General features: G+C 42.9%; 1 protein-coding gene across 1 annotated transcript in view; it reads left to right on the top strand.

Annotated features, from left to right (window-relative positions):
- Positions 1-291: 291 nt before the first annotated feature.
- CDH20 (cadherin 20) overlaps positions 292-23,655 on the top strand; it is a 45,088-nt gene continuing 21,724 nt past the window's right edge. Inside the window, exons 1-6 of the mRNA XM_054583873.1 lie at positions 292-643; positions 9,089-9,383; positions 9,934-10,053; positions 12,630-12,797; positions 15,407-15,594; positions 22,927-23,180. Of these exons, the coding sequence (XP_054439848.1) occupies positions 398-643; positions 9,089-9,383; positions 9,934-10,053; positions 12,630-12,797; positions 15,407-15,594; positions 22,927-23,180 (1,271 nt within the window). The 5' untranslated portion in view covers positions 292-397. The remainder of the gene's footprint in view (positions 644-9,088; positions 9,384-9,933; positions 10,054-12,629; positions 12,798-15,406; positions 15,595-22,926; positions 23,181-23,655) is intronic.

The following is a 23,655-nucleotide window of genomic DNA, read 5'->3' on the forward strand; positions in this document are numbered from 1 at the left end:
AGAAACGTATTCACTAGCTTTATCCTCCTAAAATCCATATCCAAAGGTTTAGGATTGATTATAGCAAGAAAAACTGTCTTCTTTTTATCGAAATATTATTTATACTCCAGCACTACTAAAGCAATACCATGTTATGACTCTTTAATTCTCGAGTAGAAAACTGACTACTGACATTTCTTGAAAACTTGCTACAAACTCATAGGAAAGAATTTGACATCATTGCACTGTGTTTTCCTTAACTTGACAGGAAGTCAACTTCAAGCATATTGACTTGAATTGGGATCTCATTTGGGAAGCATAAGTATCCAATAAACTGCGTTATTTTCTTATTTGGAAAATACTCAAGTTCCAGTGGCCTACCATCCTGTACTTCACTTTCGGAAAACCTGGCATTCCCATGTGGACTTCTGGTAGAATGAGCAATGCAAAGAGCTGGCTTGGACTTGGCATGTCCTTGTACTTCTGGGGACTGATGGACCTTACGACCACTGTTCTCTCCAGCACGCCAACACCACCAGGCAAGTTAGAAGCGCTCCTGTCAGACAAGCCACAGCCACACTCGCGGACAAAGAGGAGCTGGGTTTGGAACCAGTTTTTTGTTCTGGAAGAGTACACTGGAACCGACCCTTTGTATGTCGGCAAGGTAAGAACTGCCAAAGGGAAAGCTAAATTATCAGAGTATCGAATACTGAAATTGACTATGAATTGAATACGAAAACTCTCTAGCCTGTGTCTGAAGCCTAAAAACAATTTTAACCAGTGGTGTGTTATTTGACAGCTAGTTGAATCTGATTTTTGCTTTGTCAGATAACCAGTCAGAAAGGAAAGACTTCTCTCCTTGCTCATGCTTCTGTTCTGGCAGGGGTGGGCTCGGGGGAGGGAGGAGGAATTGGACCCCGGAAGGAACGCCTGAGCTCCTGCAAGACCCATCCATGTCACCAAAGAGGAAGCAGTGGCCTTGGGGATGACAGGATGGGGAAGAAAGAAACCAGGGAATGCAAAGGCAGAAGAAGGCGGCTTTCTGTTTTATTTTTTTTTCCCCAAAGCGTTTCCATGGGTATTGCTTCAGGCCCAAATTTAATGGTGGGTGAGGGAAGAATAAAACATACTTCATTTCAGAATATCCCAGCATGTGCTCTATCCTAAAGGATAACTGGAAACAATCAATGGACATATTTATAAACTTTATACTCAAATCCCCTTGATACATCTAGCACTTCATTTTTAATCCACACTTTCTCCTATGTTTACATTATTTGGTTGTTAATCAGAGACTATTTTGTGAAAGCAACCAATTGAGAGGAAATGGGAAACAGGGAACTAATTAGAAAATAAATAATTCATTCAAATGATAACTTGAACATTTATTTAGCACAAAGGCTTAGGAACATGGGTTTCCCAGTCAAACACACGTGGGTTCAAAACCCTGCTCTGCCCTTTCCTTCCAAAGTGACTTTGGACAGGTCCCTAAGCCCCATTACCCTCCTTTTTTCTTCAAGCGTCTAGTGGGGATAATACAAGAACTACAACTTTTCAAGAGTTGCCTAGATGAACTCTTCCCTCCACTCCCACCCACTTCTTAGCCCAGTTACCCGACGCTGTGCCCCCACCCCACACTGTCCTAAACCTGCGTTTCCCATGCGCCAAAGGACCCCCCTCTACCACAGCAGTGGCCTACTTCGTGATTCACAGTCCTCTCTTGGCTTCACGGCCTTCTCAGTCCTGTCTCTCTTTGCTGGGCCTCTCCTTCTACCTGACCCTAATCACTGGAGGTCTCATTAAGCTCTGCCTGGGCCTCTTCTCTACCCACACTCATTCCCTGGGGGGGTTCACCACCCTTGGTTGTAACTCCACCTATAAAGCAATGAACCCAAAACTACCACCTCTGGCTCAGTCCACTCATCTGAGCTTCAGACTCACAAACCTACTTCTACTCCACTTCATTTATGACTCAAAGTCCTCCTAAATGTAGTGTATGCAATAAGGAGCTCTTATTTTTCCTCCCAGACCAACTGTTCCCCCAATCTTCTCTCTCTTAACGTTGCCATCATCCTGTTCCTAAAACCAGGCACCTGTGGTCATTCTCCACTTTCTCTTGCTTCCCCTCACATTCTCTCCACTTGCAAATTCTGTGAGTGCTATGCCCAAACCAATCCCAACTCCTTCATTTCTCTCATCTCCACTTCCACCACTATCGCTCACCCGTGCCCAGAGCCAGATTCCAAGCCAGTTTCCTCACGTCAACCCCACACTTCCTTCCAAACTATTCGCCAAGGACGAGCTTTTAATATGCGAGCCAGACCATGCCACTCTGCTTACATCCTGCAATGTCTTCCCACGGCGCTTTGAACACACCTCACAAGGCCATTCCTCCGTGACCCAGCCTGCCTCCTGGCCTCCCATATCACACGCTCCTACCCTTTCTTTCCCTCACGTGCGTGTTCCAGGGACACAGCCTCTGTCAGTTCCCACAACCGGCCAAGCTCTGCCTTATTGCTAACTCGTCATGAAATGCCCTTCTCCGGGCTTCCCTCACCATTGCCTCCTCCTCGTTTGGACCTGGGTCTCTCTAAGCCATTCTCTAACCTAGGCCCCCTGTTAGGATCTCTCACCACCAGTATCTCTTTCACGGTCCGCATCACAACCTACAACATGTAAATTATGTGTTTATTTACATGTGTATCGCCCGAAGCCCCAGACTAGGCTGCCGGCACTTAGCGCAGTACCTGGCTGAGAGGAACACTAGTCAACGGGGCCCTGCAGAGCTAGTGGCGGCAGTGGCAGTGACAGCCAGAGCGATAGCGGTAAGAGCGGCAGCAGCGGTCTCCTCGCCCTCTCCCTCCCTTCCCCACCTTCCTTCAGGCGCCACCCGTCGTCGCCACGTCCTGCCCACGCTCCTTCCCACCTTCTCTCGCACTCGCCTCGGCCTCTGCGGGCACTGTCACTACGGCCGCCCCTGTGCTCTCTGTGCCCCTGCCGAGGGGCTCACTCCGCCCCTCCCCCCGGACTCAGGGCATTGACCCCCTCCACCCCACACCCGCCCCCTCCTGGGGCTCCTCTGAGGAAGCAAGCTCCGTGCTCCTCAGAGCTCTCAGCCCCTATGTAGCTCAGGAGCTCTCGGAAAACCACTCCTCCTCCCTGACCCGGCCCTCCCCTGCGGTCTCTCAAATCTAGTCCGGGTCCCAGCTGAGCGGGGTCTCCTTACTGGCCCTGACACACAAAGGACATTTGTCCCTACTCCACAAGTATGTCCATGCTACTGCCCTGCCCAAGACATGCGTCACCCACTCTCTAGTCAATCACAGATTCCTCAGGGTCCCAGCTGAAAAGCCACTTCCATCATGGACACATCTTCCATCTACTCAGAACCCCAGAGATTTCTAGCTATGCAGTAGAATTTTGTAAAATGTTTCTCCCAACTAGAGTTATATGGCTACTGCCAAAATAACGTTAAGGACACACATTTGTATTCAGTAATTGCTTTGTCTGCATGGACCGTTCAGAGCCTTCCTCATGTCTCCCCAGGGGGCAAACCAAGACACCACCCCCAGCCTCCCCTACACCCCCCACCCCCACGGAAAACCCAGCACAGCCTGGGCACACAACCACGCAGACAGACGGGGTCCCTAACAGCTTCCAGGGCCGCCCCAGCACTGCGTGTCAGCCAGTCACATTCGCACGAGACCATTTAATCGCCGTAACAAAGCTGCGAGGTTTAAGTATAATTCACCACCTGTAGATAATTAGCCTAGAGAACTTAGCTTACAGAGGTTCTGTTCGTTGCCCAAAGTTACACAAAAGGTAGCAAATAGTAAAAGCCCAGGTCAAAATATACACCGAGATCTGACGCTGCAGCAATGGCTTTCCTGTGCATCGCCCCACGTACATGGGGCCCCGACTCTAGACTGAGCCCTGAACGACCCACGGAAGAGTCAATGGTGCAAGGGTGGGACAAGGACTCCAACCAAGTCCGCCTGCCTCCCGACTCGGGGAGCACTTAGCTGGGTAGCACCTTCTAGTCTCACGACTAGGACTCACTCTTTCCTAACCACCCCATCCCAGGACACAGGACACCCCAGGCATCCCTAAAGTCACCTTGTCCAGCTAACACACCAGCAACCAGTGCAAGTTTTTCCTCTGTACTGCATGTGCTACGTCCACAGGAAGAAGATAATTATCTATTCACATATCAGACACTTTACCCCTTTCCTTTCTTTTAAAAGAGACTCATCTACCTTCCATTCCCTATACACTCCAGGGGCATTCAGCTTGTCACCTTGAGCTCTGGAAGATGTCTGTTTAGAGAGCCTGCCTGACTGTTTGCTTATTTCAGGAAGGAATATAGCAACACTTATCAGCTATAATTGGTATGGCCTTACAAAATCCACACTGGGCTTTCCAGGGACAAGCAGTGTTGAGCTAAAGGTAGATTATATTGACACATGCAAAGAGGGATGCAGAGAGCTTGTGCTTGTGCATGAATCTGTGGTTCCAAGTCATGCTGGGGTTAACAACTACACGGAAGCTGTCTAACCACAAACTGTGAGCACTTACTGCATTCCTGGAACTACACACGGCACCGTGAAGGAGGGACAAGGACTGAAGCACACACTTGTTTTTAAAATCCTTAATCGACTAAGGTTTTTTGTAATCTGTGGGTACTTTCCACCATTCACTACCCCTTTGGCTGAAGATCTTACAGACTAAAGAAGTATTAGGTTAAGTAGAATATCCACCCATCTTATTCCACCTAGGACATTTGGCAGGGGAGCGGGGGAGGAATGTTTTCCCAAGATATACAAGTTCTGTCCAGGAAGTATCCAGCAATGTACCATGAAAAATAGAGACATTTGCTGCAGAAGATATGAGAAACGTTGTGCATAGGACAATGATGCCTCAATCCCCTTCCAAGTAGGCACCCTGAGACCTCACACAGTTCTCCCCACCACCATCAGCCTGCCCCATCGTATTTTCCTGAATCTCATTGACAGTCTGAAATCTCTTCCCTTTCAAATGTGATTTTAGCAGTGGGAAAAGCCGGAAGTCGCAGGGCACCAAATCTGGGCTGTAGTGGGGCTGAGTCACCTGGCTGATTTGGTATTTTGCCAAAAGGCTCTGCACGAGACGTGTTGCATGAGCGGGCAGGGCTCACTGTCGTGATGAAGCTGCCAATCACTGGTTGCCCACAGCTGCAGCCTTCTGAATCATCCCAATAGTTTCCATGGAGGAATGTTCAAGCTTAACACAAAACCCAATGCAGATTCGTTGCTCTACTCAGTCAATCATTTTGAATGTGATGGACACACAGTGCACATGCTCACTCAACAGCGTCAACTGCCCCCACTGACCAGTACAGTGAAGTCGTCATTGATCACACATGTGCATGCCAGTCCACTCTCCTTGGCTGCCAGGTTACATCGATGTCACGCAAACCACTCTTATTATATTAACAATGGCTGGCCTTTTTCTGGACAGACCTTGTACATAACTATGGGCTCCTCATCTTCCTCCAAAGAGCTGGTACCCAGTCAGTATTAGATGAGTATATATGGATAAACACAAAACATTTGTATTACAGTGCCAATTTGCTGAGTGACTCAGAGGAAAGCTGTTAATGTCTCTTCTTTGCAATTTTCACAACCAAACATGTATTCCATGGCTGGTAAGCCTTCATATGAAGTGCACATTACTGTGCTGGTTACTAGGCTTAGTGTCTTTCAGCTCCATATTGACCTTTCCATACTCTACTCTGTGATGCTGGTGCTGGGAGTCAGTGAGCACAATTTCTCCTTTTCTAACCAGCTCCCTGGAGGGTTCTGAGAGCAGAAAGTTCTAGAGGGAGAACCACCGGAGGCAGGAAGAGGAGAAGGGACTCCCTCCCTTTACCCAGCAAGCAGCTGACTCCATGCCTGGGTTCTTTGCACACCCCTGAACTCTCCCCACCTGCCTCATCGCAGCCCCTACAAAACATCAGCACCACTGGATGGCATCCCCTTCTCTGCTGTCGCAGTTCTCGGGGTGGGGGGGGCGGGCTCGGGGGGGTTGGGGACACGTCCTCTAAGCTCCTGAATCCCCAGCCCCAGGGGGTGGCACTCTCCCCTCAGAGGTGGCAGGCCCAGCCTCCTGTGAACACCTGGATTCTGAGAGCCCCGGCCCTTGCCCTCTGCGCACCCCCTCCCACCCCCCGCGAGAGGGGCACTAGCTGTGTCCTGGAGTCCCTATCCCTCCCCTACCTCAGGGCTCCCTTTTTGCCTTTTCATATTGAATTTTCTGCTAAAATAACAGCTGTGCATTTTGGTCCCTGACTGGATCCTGACCTGATACCATATGCTCCCCAGAAACCAGTTCTCGGGAAGGAGACCCAGCCGCTCCATAGCCAGCATTCTCCCCCTTCCCTGCGGATGTCCTCGCGCTCCCTCCCTCCGCTCTCCTTCCCTTCCCTCTCTCTCACAGGCAAGGGTGCACTAGCAAACACACACTCAGGAGTTACTTGGAAGATGCTTGCTAGCTCTTTTCAAACAAAGGTAAACTGGTTTCACAAACAGCTTTAATGCTAACCCCTACACCTTACACCATTGTTCCAATAAAATTTTTTTGAGCACTTACTACCTATGAGGATCCACACTAAGATGAAGGCCACATGCCTCCTGACTTCAAGGAAGTCACAGTCTAGAGAGTTCTTCAAATTCCTCCAGCTCATCTGTATGAGATGAAAGCAAAGATAAGAGATCTGAGGTTCAGCCCAGACTGTTGACATCAGCCAGCCAGATGGTTCCTGAGGAACCAGAACCTCCTCCACAGCAGCAAAGCTGTTCAGCCTTCATTTACTCATTAAGCTCTCTCCATGGGCAGAGCACTTAAACTTGGCCTATGATGATCACAAGTGCGCTGAGCTTTGTTACAGTTCAGAGAGCAAAACTATTTAGATGACAAATAGAACATCTCAAAACAGTTCTGGGTTCTTTCTTTATGTCAGCTTCTATTATTTCTTCTTCCCCTAAATAATCTGCCAAGCCCTGAATTAACCTGTTTCATTCTAAGTGAAAGTCCTATGCCACATGACTTAAAATGACAGATAGCTACGTTTATATTTATATGGATATTTGTATATATAAACACACGCATGCATAGATATTTTTTAATTAAAAAAAAACTCCCGAGTTCCTTGTCCTCCTTCTCCCAATTCCATTCCTCTGCCTGGGAACATAGTTCCACATGGAATGGATTTTCATTTCTTTGTGGCCAAGCTTGAATAAAATGGCTTTCTATTCTATACAATAAGAACTGTGCACCTCTGCTTTTTTAACTGCATAAATAGAAGGTTTGGATTGCAAAAAAATAGTAATAATACTGCATATGGAATGAGGAAATGTGAGCACTTCATATTCTAAATAGAATCCTTTAAGTAGAAAAAATCCACAGCTATTTTTTCGGTCAATTTTGTTCTCTTATTTCCCTTCCCTAGATAAGACACAGCTGAATTCCTCTAGGCAGCAAAATCGCTGCCTGCATGATTTGGCCGTGAGTCAATATGAGATCAGCTCAAAGCCAGCTACAGCCTCCAAACCCAGCCTTGTCTGAGGATGCTGCAAATACATTTTCAGGTGTCTCCTTGGTGTCTGTGCCGTTTAATTCCCAGAGCAACCCTGTCCCAGCAATGCTTTAGACAGCCTTCTGCATGGACTGTCCATTTTAAAAAGCCAACAGGTTGCGTTGCCATGTCTGCTACACTCCAGAAGGTTGAAGGCGGCAGAGAAGAGCTGGGCAGGGTAACACCCTTTTCCCTATGCATATATATCATCATCATAATCGGCGCCATTTAGACCATTCCTATTACCTGAAATGCTGTGCTAGGTGCCTTACGGACATTAATTTCTAACGATCCCAACAACCCTTCAAAGCGAGTATTCCTACTGTTCTGTACATTTATATATAATGAGAAATTTGAGAATTATAAACAATAATTTGTCAAGGGCACTCAATTTATAACTGACATAATATTCAGGCCAGATATATTTGCTCCTCTGGCCTAAGCCTAAACTGGTGTCCGTTTTATAAACTAAATCTTGTTGCCTTCATCACTGAATGAGTCAACGTGCTAACAACGACCCCAGCAACAACAGAGTTAATAGTGGCTGACTAAATATGACTAATTTTTTGTTGCCCCCCCCTTAGAGAGATACTGTTAATTATACATAGCCCAAAATTCCAGGGTTCTTGCCACCTATATACATCGTCTATAATTAGAGATGCAGAAATTTCTAGGCTTGATATAAATATAGTGGCCCTGGACTCGTTTCAAGAATCATTACAAAGTAATCTGGGAGGAAATTTAGTTGGTTGAGTAGATAAAAGCATGTGTCCCTAACACAACTGCCCACTAACACTCGAGTGACCCACCTATCAATCCAGGAACTGGTCCCACAGAAAAGAGGGATGCAGCAATGCCAAGAATCATAACCGGCCGTTCCGTTCCGTTCTGACACCTGGCACATAAGCGAGCACAGCCCCAGGGAGCGAAACCGCAGCGCTGAGACCGCGGACCCAGAGCCCCGCCCGAGCCGGGCCGTCAGGCGGTGTTCCCAGCGCGTGGCGGCCACAGCGCGTTCGTGGATCATTTCATCGACGTTTCAGCCAACCTAAAACTTTCAGGCAGTTTTTGAAACTCCAAAACTTAATTTACAGCAACATTTTCTTTGAAATGTTTAGGTTTCTCCATTTTTTAAAAACTTTAAAGGAAAGGCTGGGTTCTTCCTCACTCAGTTTGTTCCTGTCCTCATGTTGGGGACCTACACTTTCCAGGGTCCCTTCCTATTTTCTATACTTCTCAGGGAGAGGAACTTAAGAAAATAGAATACTGAATGCAACGTGGAAAACACAGTACTTATTCATCAACCTATATTTGCTCTTTGATACAATCTTATTCAATGAATATTAGTTTTTTTGCAGAGAAACATTTTAAACATTTGAATGAAATAAATTCTTCCTGTTTGAAAGGAGATCATATATTAGGACCACGCTGAAAATCAATTTATTTCTGACACCTGTTCACTATCCGTAATGCGATCTCGGTGCTTTTCTCCCCTAGCTTCATTCAGACATGGACAGGGGGGATGGATCCATCAAATACATCCTCTCAGGAGAAGGCGCAGGCGTCGTGTTTACCATCGATGACACCACAGGGGACATCCACGCCATTCAGAGGCTCGACCGAGAGGAGAGGGCCCAGTACACTTTGAGGGCTCAAGCCCTGGACAGGCGGACAGGCAGGCCAATGGAGCCTGAGTCAGAGTTCATCATCAAAATCCAAGACATCAATGACAATGAGCCCAAGTTTCTGGATGGACCTTATGTTGCCACTGTGCCAGAAATGTCACCAGTGGGTAAGGTGGAGATTCAATGATTGTCATAAAGAGTGATTCCTCTATAGAAGGTCCTCCTGTCTAAACAAAGAAAAGGAGAGAATGTATGTGCAAAACAACTCACAAATTATAAAACTGAACCTAAAGTGACAACCAAGTCCTTAGGCAGAAAACTACTTAAACATTGAAATCAGCCACAGTAAAAAAATATTAATAATGAGCCTAGTGTTGTTATTCAGTTCTAGTTCTTAAAAAAACAAGTGATAGATAGATGGACAGACGATAGTTAACGTTTGATCCATAAGGGAGAAGTATTTTGGTATAAATGAAAGAACAATGACGATCCAAAAAACTGTATTGTCCTTACTGGTTATTATGAATTTAAAGCATAATTCCCATCCCTTCTTTCTAAAGAGGTACCAGACAGGTGTTCCAGAAGCTTGCCCTAGAAGGGGGCCCTTCCAGGGAAGCAAACATAACATTGGCAAATGCTTTAAGACTGCCCATTCAGGACTGAGTCTGGCCTTCAGCGACGCGAGTTGAACAGGTTTCCATCATCTCTCTTCCTCAGGGACCTCGGTTATCCAGGTGACAGCCACAGATGCTGATGACCCAACCTATGGCAACAGTGCCCGGGTAGTATACAGCATTCTCCAGGGCCAACCGTACTTTTCCGTGGACTCCAAAACAGGTATTTGATGCGACAGTCGAGTCAGGGCTATTTGCTTTATTCCCTAATAATGTACAACTGCTACTATGACAGACCCAGGTCTCCTTTTCAAGGACTCTCCAGGGAGTATATCAACCAGAGGCGATTATGATAGGCTCTGGGATTAAGAGAGCAAACCGGCACCGCCCTGGTGGGTAAGAGCAGTGTCGTGCTACGTACAGACCGTGAGCAGCGTAAGACTGCAGAGGCCAAAAGGCCTGCTAACACCAAAGGGCCTCCTCATGAGTCTTCCAAAAATCCTACGGCTGTGTTTATTCCCGGGATTAAGGTCTTTTTATAACTCTAAGGTGGTGTGAGAGGATGGACACGTTAACCTGCCTCAACACAGAACCAGAATCATTGATTTTGAAGCTAGAAAGAGCCTTAGGGGAATCACCCAGTCCACTGCCATTCACTTAATACCATATTTTGCCACGTATAATGCACACTTTTTTGCCCAAGTTTTTGAGGGAAAAATAAGGATGCGCCTTATACATGTACATAATGATTACATACCATGGGTATAATAATGGTTATAATAATCCCATGTATAATGCACACAAAAATGTGGGTGCACATTATACATGGCAAAATATGGTAGATAAGGAAATTGGGAATTGAGACCTAAAAAAAAGTGTTTCTAGTTGTAGATAGGTCCCGTGACACGTGGTCTGATGTCCTCTCCACTCACCCACCCTGCACTAAGCAGACAAGAGGGCCGGAATATGAGGATGCTGGTACAGGCAGGGTTTGATACGGGAAAAGAGCACAAAGCGTGGGCTGTGGCCCCCTACAAGGCAGGTGCCGAGTGGGACGCGCCAGCGGGGAGGACAGCGTACCGGGCCGGATGGGTAAGGAGCACCGTGGCAGAAGGCACACATCAACAGAAGCCTGGTTTGTTCGGTTTTCAGTTTTACCTGAGAGCTCTAATTACAGAATTTGTGTTATCTATGAAGAATTCCCTTCAATACTTTTAAGCTGGGCAGAGTAATGATTTTATCATTATTATCTTGTACCTGTGTCAGGCTTTCTCCCTTTGAAACACTTTCATGCACATGACCATGTTTAAGCCTCCAGATATTCTTGTAAATTTTTGAAATATATGGAAGTGCTGTTATTCCCATTTTATATACAGGAGAGTTAAGGACCAAAGAGTAATTAGCAAGGAACTTGAATAAAGAAACTTACAGCCACAGCGGTAAAGTCAGTGGTGCATGCTCAAAGTCACCTGCTTATCTGAAGGAGGAAAATTTCTTTTCTATTCACAACCTGATAGAATTTTTTACCCAAAAGTCTTGCGGGGAACCAGGCATTCAGAAAATTATGTCATAAAAGCAAACACTGAAGGAGTATATATTAGTAGGAGGGAAGAAAAAAGACTGCAGTTAGGGACTTCTATGACAGAGTAACTTTAACAATTTTAAAAACAAGAGAGGGTATACGGGTGCCCACAGCGGGGAAAAAGTACAGACAGGAAGAGGGTAAAATGTCCTTTATATCCTGAGGGGAATCTTACACTATTTTGACAGCTCCCAGGGGGTATCTTTAGCATGGAGGTCAAAACTACAAGAAAAGATGGTTACTGCTATGCCCACAGGGCATTTAAAAAAAAAGCTGCATATTTCACTTTAGGATGTTGTTACTAAAACTCAGTGTCATCATTATACAAGTGAAGCTGGGGAAGGGCCTGCGGTTCCCAGCCCCTTCCCTTGGCACGTACAGGTCTGTTTAGCCCGCAGTCATGCCATAAACTTGCAGGAAGCCAGTCTTTAATCTTTGCCTACAGTGTACAGAAGTCAACTTTTCTAAGTGGAAGGGTTAAAAGTTAGGTAAAATATTTCCACACATTCTTGGCAGGATCAAAACACATTTCTCTGGGTTTTGGTTTAGACCCCTCTTAAGGACACTGTTAGCACGCCATGATGCTGCTACTTACTGTCTGGGGAACCGCGTTCCTTACACATGTTCAAGATAAACAACTCACAGAGCAACTTTCATGTCCTAGCTCATGGAATTCAGTGGAGCGCTGACGTTAGCGGAACAGGACAAAACAGAATGAATACATAACAAAAGGAAAATCAAATCAGAATTCCAACCCTGCTTACAGGTATTAGGGAGACGGGAGAAACGCAGCCTCGGAGTGCATTGCCTGAAAAAGAGTCATTCACACTGCAAGGGCTCTAGGGGCTGAAGAAGAATTGATCTAAAATCACAGATCTGCAGACACAGGAAGTGTTTTCTGGGCTTACCTAAACCCCAGTTTCCTTCCCTGAGATAGAGCATCCCGGGCCGGTTTGAGAACCGTTGCTGCCCCCTCCTGTTTCCTCTCAGTAATGCGGCCAGAGGAGGGGCTCTTCCCACTGAGGCTGCATTTATTTATTCACCGTTTGTGTAAGGTCTTTTGAGGCTGAGATTCTGACCTCACGTTTAATAAAATACCAGTGACTTGCATCTAGACTCTAGGTATTAACAAAACACAAGGGAGAAACCTAGAATGCAATCTTAAAAACCGGACTCGGGGTTTTGTTTTTGAAAATAAAGTCGTTTCTATCCTGCAGGTGTAATTAGGACCGCGCTCATGAACATGGACCGAGAAGCGAAAGAATACTACGAAGTGATTATCCAAGCCAAGGACATGGGAGGGCAGCTTGGAGGGTTATCTGGGACCACAACAGTCAACATCACTCTTTCGGATGTCAATGATAACCCGCCCCGCTTTCCCCAGAGTGAGTATCTAACCAGTGAGAGTCCAGGCGTCGGGCCAGAGGGCTTCACCTGTTAGGGATGAGAGAGAAGATCCGAGTTCCGCTTTATCACAGCAGAGGGCGATGTTGCCCCTGTTGAGAATGCGCACAGGGAAACTAAGCCGAAGCAGTGACCCTCTTCACCACAGTAACTCAGCAATTCATCAGCAGGTGCGAAGCACCTGCTTTGTAAGGGCACTGGGCAAGAGGGGCACAAGGTGCTTGACACCCCGGCCCTGCCCTGGGAAGCTTGGGGAGTGCACATTCTATGCTCACCGAAAGTTAACCAAGAAGCAGCTTCTCCTTCACTACTTGGCTACTGCAGATGAAGCCTTCACTATAAATTAAGATGACTGAGAGCTAGAATATAAAGGATTTAAATGGGCAGAAAGGAGAACGTTCCAGAAGGGGGAAGCAATTCATTCATTCAAAAATTCTTTGTGTTAGGCACCATTCTGGGTATGAGATATAGAACAGTATGTAAAGCAAATGATCTCTCTGCTCCCCTAGAGCTCATTCAAGCAGAAACCTGAATGTAAGAAAAAAATATGTATATAAACACCTGGAAATAAAGCTGCAAGTGTAATTTTATGTTTAATGAAATGTAGTGTTTGAAATGTGTTATTATGACTTAGCGGAAGTCTTGGAAAGTTTTTGAGCAAGGCACAGACTCAGAGGAAACCCTCATTACAGAGCCATGCACAGGCTGGGTTGGCAGGGCTGGAGAGGCGACTCGAAGCGGGAGAGTCCGCGAGGGGCTTTGGGAATGGTCCAGGCTTGAAGGAATAAGGACTCACGGGAATGGCGGAAGGAGTGGGCTGAGACAAAGGCGCTGGCATGGATTTCTGCCTCTTGGTTTCTCGGCGAAGGGAACCAGGCAGAGGGTGGAGTCTACGGTGGCAATGACCAGGGGACAGGGAGAAGAACTGTATTCATGATGGAAACAGAGGAGGCAGCATAACAGAACGAGAGTAAGAGAGTGGGAAAGACAAATTCAGATTTGAACATGAAGCAGCAGCAGGACAATCAGGTTACATGTCCTCCGGGAACGCGGAAATACAGAGCTATGACTGGGATGGGGACGTGCAGGTGAGGAGCAGATGCCTCGAGGGGCAGCCGGAGAAGCCAGAGCGACAGACACAACCCCGGGTGAAAAGACTTGCCCAAGGAAATCAGGTTAAAAAACCACTAAACTAAAAATAGAATCAAGCCTGGCTATCAGCTGAATAGCTACATTTTGAGCCAGCCAGACCACGTTACCATCTATTTTATCAACGTAAATACAGCAAGAGAGCTCAAATATTTAGGTACAACTGGTATATACAAAGTCCCCATGAGATCGCATGGAACAGAAAGGCAGGACACTAGATCAGGAATTGTATGGGTGTTTGTTTAAACACAAAACACATAGCTTTCCTGGTGTGGAGAAAATTATAGGCAGATACCGGTTCGTTTTTCCCAAAAGTTCTGCAACAGCAGGGTGTAATCCATCAGCAACTTTGGAAGTGAATGGAAAGGGATCATAAAACCCAAATGCCTGCCAACTTGATACAGACATAAGCAGTTTCCTGGCTCATAATGCCAAAGACCAGGCCTCATTTCTCCTCCTATGCACGGGAGGGTGCCATGATCTGGCTGGTTGCTAGCAGCCTCCCCCAAAGGTGTATGAAATCAAGCCCTCACATCCAGGCTTCCCTGGAGCTTGCGATACATATTAGAATAGAAGAGACCGTGTACATACTGAAAATGTGACCGTGTGATTTTCTGTGTCAGTCACATTTTGATTGACACAATAATGAGGAAGATAGAAAAGTTAAGCCCCAGAAAACGTAAGTTAGTAAAGATAGAACTCCATGGAGCTGAAAATAAACTACATTGCATTGTGAACTCAGGATATCAGGTTGAAGAGGAGAACATTATAAACTCTGAGCTTCGTACATACGTGAGAGCTTTGGGGGTATTCTATGCTAAAACAAGAGAACAAGAAGCATCAGAGATCTGTCCAGGTGCAAGGACACATTGACGGACAACACACAGAGCCAGTGGAGCTCACTCTCTGTGGCTGTTCCTTCTTTACAGATCACTGGTCACCAGTAAACTTGGGCAGTTGGTCATAGAAACAGATAGTATACTGGCCAGGCCATGAACGAATATATGGGCATTTGAAATGTGAACAGAATAAATAAGCACTTCATAAAGCCACTGTTTTTTTCTCTTTCTCAGATGGAATTAACATTCAGGGAAATAGTTCATTAGGAAGGAATTAAAGATTGAAAAGTAAGGTACTTCTTGCCACTCCGAAGGCAGATTGGCTGAGATAAGAAATATTTTTACTTTTGTCCTGTGCTACTCTTAGAATTACAGTTGAGCTGCTTTGGCCCCTCCTTACTGAACACCCAGTACAGTCTAGGACCTAACACCATTTGCTCAGCCTCTTTGGATCTCATTTTCCATCAGTAAAACTTAACTTTTAATTGTTGAACCAGGAGAAAGATGTTTTGCACAGCATGTCTTATACGATGGGATGATAGGAGGAAGCATTTTTTACAGTGACAGATGACAAGACCGTGTGCTCTGACCTGTCTTCACAGAACATTATCAGATGAGTGTACTGGAATCGGCCCCCATCAGCTCCACGGTAGGGAGAGTGTTTGCCAAGGACTTGGACGAAGGACTCAACGCAGAGATGAAGTACACTATCGTGGATGGTGATGGTGCCGATGCCTTTGACATTAACACAGACCCCACTTTCCAAGCCGGCATCATAACCGTGAAGAAGGTAATCCAAATCATTCTAATGGAGTCTTTGAATGCATATGAGATGTCAGTAAGGGCTGTTGTACTATTGATATGTATTTCTTCAAATCCTTTGATAAACACTCTTTTCTACTATTAAAAAAAAAAAGAAGAAGAACCTCTTACTGCTTTTGCTTACCTGTAAACACTGGCTGTGTCATTTTAAAGAGAGAGTATCAGGGCATAATAAAAATTAACTACAAATATGTCACTTCTCCCAGCCCACTACTTAGCCACTTAAAAAACTGCTCTAGCTTAATTCCCCAATGATGTTAATGATAATCAATATCTGCACTTGAATAACTCACTTTTTACCATAGTATAGCATAAATAACAATAAAGCAAGCTATAATAATATTTATGAATCAATAAATAACATGTAGGGATTTTTTAATTGCTACTTAAAGATCCATAGATGCTCATTAGACCTGGGAAAAGCTTTATAAAATATAGCTGCTACATGAAATTATCACTTGAAACTCCTTTGATACATGTTAAAACACCAAGTTTTCTGAATATAAGCTCTCTTTTGTGTGTGTGTGTGGTATAAAGCACATACGGATGGATATCTTCAGGTGGAAAAATTTTGCTACATTTAAAAACCCAAGATATCTTAAATTATTTATTCAAAAAATATTTGTTGAGTGTCTACCTATGTGCCAGGTATTACTCTAGGCATTTGATGTAGAGAGTAAATAAGCCAAAGAACTCTGCCTTCATGGAGCTTACATTCTAGTAAGAGGAAGGAGACAATCAAAATAGCAAGGAAGCCAATAAAACAAGTTAGAAAGGGGTAAATGCCATGGGGGAGGAGTAAAATAGAAAAAGTAGTATGAGAAGAGCCAAAATGACTTCAAATTTAAATTGGATGGTTGGAATTGGCCTCCCACAGAAGTGACATTTACACAAAGACATGTAAGTGGACAGAGTCACAGTATCGAATTGGGTGAGCTGACAATACATACCCCTTGAAGGTATCATATAAATGACTTTTGGTGAGAACTGTACCAGCAGCCTTGGAGATGAGGAAATGGGCATGGAGATATTGAGGAATATACAGCCAGTGCAAAGGTCCTGAGGTAGAATTTTGCCTGGTTTGTTTCAAGGACAAGGGAGTTGATAAGACTGAGTGAAGGGGGAGACTAGTAGGAGATAAAAATATTCAGAAAAGCACTAAGGGAGCCAGGTTGTATAAGACTTTACAGACTGATATAAGGACTTCGGGTCTTACTATGAGAAAAGTGGGGGAAAGCTGGAGGACTTGAACAAACATGTCACATGACTGGGCTTTATTTTCTTTATTAAATAACGACTCCGTAGATTCTGCTGAAAAAAGACCACAGGGAGCAAAGATGGAAACAGAGAGCCCAGCTGAAAGGTTATTGCAATAATACGCGTAGGAGAAGATGGTGGATTGGCCTAGGGTGGTAGGAATGGAGGTAGTGAGCTGCGGTCAGAATCTGGATATATTCTGAAGGAGGAGCCAACAGGATTTCCTAACAGATTGGATGCAGATATGAAAGAGAGAGGAGTCAGGTGAGCAACAAGAATAAAGCTGCCCCACTAACTGAGATGAGAAGTCGGCAGGTAGAGAAGGCAGGGGCTGGCAAATATTGGGATTAAGTTCTTAACACGTTTGTTACATTTGCAACGTCAACTAGAGAGCCAAGTGGAGATGCGTAATAGCTGTTGGTTGTCAGAGACTGGAGGTAGGAGAAGAGTCCTGGGCTGGAAACATAAATTCGAGAGTAATGGCAAACAGACGGTACTTTAAAAAGTCAAAGAAGATGATATTCAAAGGGGGTGAGCATCAGTGGAGCAGACAGTGAAATGAGCCCTGCAGCGCCCCAACACGATGAGGTCGGGGAGGCGGGCAAGGACAAGCAAGGACACTGTGGCGAGACCAGAGAGGAAGGAGGAAAATCAAGAGAGTGCGGGGTCCCGGAAGGCGCTGAAGAGACTGTTTCCAAGAGAAGGGAGTGACCACCTGTGACAAATGCTTCTGCAGGTCATGTAAGAACACTAAAAATTAACCATAGGCATTAGGAACACGGAAGACCTAGACAAAAGCAACACAGTCATAATTTAGAATGAGGCACAAGTTAGCATTTAATCACTTTATTCTGTGTTGTTCCATAGAGTTGAATTAATGCTGCTTTAGAAGGGACGAGTTCATGTTTGCCCTGCTTTATTTAAGGTGCAATCAAATGCATCAAAGAAACAAATACTATATCCAGCATTCCCGCAACCAAAAATCTGTATAACCAACAAGCAGTGACCTCAAACAGTGCAAAATGCTGACATTAACTCTGGATCATCAAATAAATCTGGACATAATTTAAATATTGCTGTTTCTCATTTTATTCCCATTCTTTGAGAATTAATAAATCATAGTAGAATTATAAAAGGTGACTAGAAATAATATCAATTTAGTGTGTAATATAGGACTAAAAACATTCCCCTATTACATGGTATGGCTCAAGTCAGCAGTTAATAATGCATTGCTTATCATGACTGGTAACTGTAAACAAGGTAAATGCTCAAAATTTTGAATAATTGTGGATTATATAATACAAAAATTCCCTTTAAAAAATTAAGCAGTCAGAAAAAGGGGTTTTGAAATTCTCCATATTTCAAATTTTGTATCTTAATATACAAGAAAATTCTCAATAGTAATGTAATAATATTTATGTCAAATTATTAGAATATAGCATATACCTTATTACAAAACATTCATTTCAAAATATTTACTATTACAACTTTGCATTTAAAAGGAACCTCCAAATGTCATTTCTCCAGCTCCCTTACCTGGTGAAAAGATTAAACCCCATGAGACAGAACACTGTCTTTGTCATTACTAAAGCTATATCCATGTTTAATCAAAACAGATATCAGTTTTACCAAGATCATTTGTATTTCTCTTCTGAGCTTACAAGGTAACAGAAGATAGGATTAAGAAAGAGGTCAATAATTTGGGTAGATGGACAAGGCAAATATAATAAATACTTTAAAGGCTACTGACTGCTCGATCCATACATCTGGAATAACATTCGCTCAGACGCCTGATCCACACCCATCTTCCCATTTTGTTATTACTAATGTTGCATAAAATGGAAACAAAAGCTCTGCTTTTGATTTATTTCTCTAAGGCCTATTATTCATCTGAAAAGCACATATTTTTCAAAGAGAAAAATTAAGATAAATTGATAGAATGGGGTTTTCATAAAACCACACATTACTAACAGGTATCTTGGGTCATTTTGGCTTTTAAGTAATCAATCAATTGATTTTCAGTCTCTTAAATGTTTGAAAGGTAACTTTAAATATATATTTCTCAAAATATCCTTTCTTCTATGAGCATGCTGTTATGCCATTCTCCAGTCTTCAGCGTTATCTTCCACATTCCAGCAAATGGTAAACAATAGTTTACCCCCTTAACTCCCCCTTAGGCAGACCACAAAGAGCAAAACTGTATTTCATCAAACCAAGATGTCCATGAAATGTAGATCCCGTCATTGTTTTATATACCATTCAAAAAAAAAAAAATACACTTGCCATGTAAATGATACAATGCTTTCCTATTCCCTGGCTTATAGTTGCTGAAAAAACCCTTGTAGACACAGACGTACTTGCCTCACTAACCTCAGAATTACTCCCTGCTGCTGTGGCCATGCCATTCTGCTAGCGTAACTTTTGTTTCAATATTGAATCATAATACAATCTCTTGGAAGACATTTCAGAAGACAATCAAGTTCAACACATGTAATACCAACATGTACAGAACACAACTGAAGTACATACAGTAAGAACAGCTTTGAGCCGGTTGATTTGCACAAAGACAACTGCATCCGATCTCCTGTTGGGCTTAAAGGTACCATCAACTGGAGAAGCAACCCTATTTCCAAAATGTCAAAATGTGAAAAAATGTACACCTTGGAATCACTGAACTATGTTAACGTAAAATCTATATATTAGCACTCAACCAGTACTGGTTAATACTCACACTGAAAAACTTTTTTGCACTGTTCAATATGACAGCCTTTTCTGCTGTGTTTTGAGTTTTAGGCCCTTGCTAGGCACTGGGGAGTAAAAATCTAACTAAGTCATAGCCTTTGCCCTTGAGGGACCAATGTAGAAAGAAATACTTGTAATACAAAATAAGAAGAGCCATAATGAAATTTTGAGAAAGTGCTATGGGACCAAAGGAGGAAATAATTAATTCTGCTCGGGTGCCTGCATTACTATTTTGAGCCATAGTTTTCATGACTCAGTTTTCAACCACATAATGGCATTTCATTTTTTGTGTGCTCCTACTCTGAGGAACTTCTTGAATTTGAAACTTGGTTTCTCAGACATTACTACTCTTTAATTTACTATTATGAGTATAAAAATAAACAATTCTTTGATGTTAAAAAAGAATACAAAAACTTTTTGAGAGAGAAAAGTCATATTTTTTTTGTAGGCAATTTAAAGCTTAGAGTATGTAAGGCAATGCTTTCTTTGAATTTTAAAGAATGAAATTATTTAAGTGAGGGAGACAATAATCTTAAATAATGTAATGATCACTAGGTAATTTATTTTAAAAGCAAGTTTAACAGTAATTAAAAACTCACTTTGGTATCTTCAACAGATGGTGCTAAAACAATGGTATATCCATATGTAAAAAAAGAAAAGAGAACTTTGATTTATACCTCACAAAAACAAACTCAATAGGGTCATATACCTAAATGTAAAAAACTAAACTATAAATTTCTAGAAGGAAACAGAAGAAAACCATTATGACCCTGATTAGGCAATGATTCTTAGACATGACACCAAAATTCCAATCTACAAAAGAAAAACTGATAAATAAGATTTCATCACTATTAAGAGTTTCTGCTCTTCAAAGGACACTGTCAAGAGAATAAAAAAGAAAAAACACAACTCACAGATTGCAAGAAAATACCTGCAAACCACATGTTTGATAAAGGACTCAAAGATACAATATATAAAGAACTCTTCCAGAAAAGCTATAAAAATGGTCAACATCATTAGGTATTAGGGAAATGCAAATCAAAACCACAAAATACCACTTCATATGCACTAGGATGCTAAAATCAAAAACACCGATAAAACCAAATAATGACAAGGATGTGAAGCAACTAGGTCTCTCATATACTCCTGGTGGGAATGCAAAACAGTACAGCCGCACTGAAAACTGGTTTGGAAGTTTCGTATAAAATGTTGAAAATGTAGAAAATGTACTTAACCATACAATCCTGTAATCTCACACCTCAGTATTTACCCAAATGAAATGGAAACCTACGTTCACACAAACACCTGTACGTAAATGTTCACAATGGTTTTATTCAAAACCATCAGAAACTGAAACTACCCCAATGGATAAATAGTGGTACAATCACACAATAGAAGACAACTTGGTAATCAAAAGGAACAAAAGTCATTTATACAACATGGATGAATCTCCAATGCATGGTGCTAAATGAAAGAAACCAGTGTATACTGAATGATTCCATTTATATGACGCTCTTGCGATAGGAGCAGAGCACAGACCAGAACAATGGCTGCCCGTGGGGAGGCCACAGGGAAGAGGGCAACGGGGCAACTGAGCTGCTCTGTGTCTTAATTATCATGATGGAAACATGCCTGTATCCATCTGCCAAAACCTACAAAACCTTACTTTAAAGGAGATAAATTTTATGTATGTAAATTACGTCTTCATTTAAAAACACACAAAATTCATTCCAAGTTAGAAAAATGACTTAGGAGAAAAAAACTACCTAGCTCAAACCTAACATAAACAACAGTGCCTGTGCTGGGTTACCTATATTTAAAGAGAGAATTTTGAGAATGTAATGTCATTTACCAGGAAAGATAAATGTCCAGGTTTACAGAGCAAGTATAAATGCAGCAAATGGGTAAAACTATTCCTTCAAATATATTATAACTTGAGTGGCAGATTTCCCTGCTAACAAAAACCTTGCCTTCTAAGAGGCAAGTTGCTTGGTTCAAATGGGAATGGTGGACTTTATGAAACAAGGTGTCCAATGTACGGTGCTAAGTAAATACAGAACAAGTAGTAATCCAACAATAGCAACAACAACAAAAAAATTTTGTTACAATTTAAATATAACAAATTTAAAATAACTACTACTATTGGTTTCTCAAAAACAAAGCAGATGCTTAGATGGACACATGCCTCTTTCTAACATGAAGTGTGCCTAATTCAGCATATATTATGAAAAAAAAGCATGAGTGAATATTTAGCTACAAAAATGTAAGTCATTGCCAAGTTCATTTGTGACTTTTAAGCCTTAGTAACTTCTTTCCTATTCTCTGTAATTATTTTATAGGACTGACTTTCCATGATTTCTTTTTATCAATGCTGTTTTGAATTGTTGCTTAAAACATTTCAACAGTTTTGTCAGGAAAAAAAAGAAAAGGAAACAAATGGATTATTCTTAAGAGATAGCATTCAAGTTCACATTATGCCCTGAAGTGCTGTACTTATTTTGACATAAAACATTCTGAAGGTAGGGCTAGATAAAAGAAAAAAAATTTAAATTTTATGACACGGGATTTTATTTTGTGGGTGAGCCCTGAATGAAACATTTAAAAATCTAGACCAGCACTTCTGACTCCACATAACCACATTAGCTTAGTTCAGCCTCGGAGCTCTGAGTCTGTTTCTTCAACTGTACAATGAGGCACTGGATTAGGTTTTTAAAAAAGATCTTTTAAAAAGATCATCTATGGTATAAGCAGAATACACAAATATTGATCTGACACAGTACCCTGACAACTCTTCTGAAGGGCGCCTACGATAGTTTCTTGGAAAAAAATCACTATTGCCTTTGTACTCAAGAATTTTTTAAGGAAGAAAACAAACACACAAACAAAAGCCCAGGCCTAAGCTGTATGGGTATTCTGAAATAGACCTCAGGCTCTCTCTTAATTATCATGACATCTTTTCAAATGAACAAACAGCTCTAAAGAGAAGGTGACCGTGCTGACTAAAGAGTAGACATATTAGTCAGCCTTGCCCAGAGTACAAGCAAACTGGCTTCCCTCACTATCTCTGAAGCATCTAGCACCTTCCTTACCTTCTTTACCCAAGTTGTTGAAACTGACATTAAGACCAAGAACTACAGAACAAAAAAACAAACAAGAAAAACCCCCTCCTTTTCTCCCTTACCTCTTTCCCACGATTTTAACGAATCGAGGAATCTCCCCACCAGCCATCAGTGTCGGTCGTCCTTTGGAACCTTGACATATATGCTACTGGCTAATCAATTTCCCTACCATTACTTTTCAGCCACTGAGTTTTGAAAGCAAGAAAAGCTACACCTTAAAAGTGGAGGGAGCCAATCCTCACCTAGACATGCGTTTTCTGAACCTGGGCCCCTTTCAGGACACAACCACAGTGCACATCAGTGTGGAAGATGTGGATGAGCCCCCTGTATTTGAACCCGGCTTTTATTTTGTGGAGGTACCTGAAGATGTGGCAATTGGAACCACCATACAGATCATTTCTGCCAAGGACCCAGATGTGACCAACAACTCAATCAGGTTTTTCCACAGATTTCAGCTTTTCCTTGTATCGTGAAATCTTCCCTTTCCTTGCATCAAATTTTTTTGCACTTTTTCCCTTTTCTTCTTCCATCTCTGGAGACTCTCCTATTTCTTTAAATTCTTTCTGTTTAAATAACATGGCCTTTTCATGTTCTAAATAATGAAGTATCATTATGTCTACAACTTACTGTCAGCTGGTTCAGTAACACACACCCCCCCCCTTAGTTCTCAACCCCAACCCTATTGACAATTTGGGATGGATAGTTCTCTGTTGTGGGGGCTGTCCTGTGCATTGCACAATGTTTAGCAGCACCTCTGGCCTCTAACCACTAAATACCAATAGCACCCCCTGAGTAGTAACCACTTAAAATATCCCCATATATTGCCAAATGGTCCTGAAGAGGGTGGGGTACAAAATTACCTCCAGTTAAGAGAACCACTAATTCAGATAAAGCATAGACAGAAACACTGA

Source organism: Pteronotus mesoamericanus, unplaced genomic scaffold (genome assembly GCF_021234165.1).
Source record: "Pteronotus mesoamericanus isolate MK-2021 breed Mesoamerican mustached bat unplaced genomic scaffold, CSHL_Meso_final contig_74, whole genome shotgun sequence".
In the NCBI taxonomy this organism is placed as follows: domain Eukaryota; kingdom Metazoa; phylum Chordata; class Mammalia; order Chiroptera; family Mormoopidae; genus Pteronotus; species Pteronotus mesoamericanus.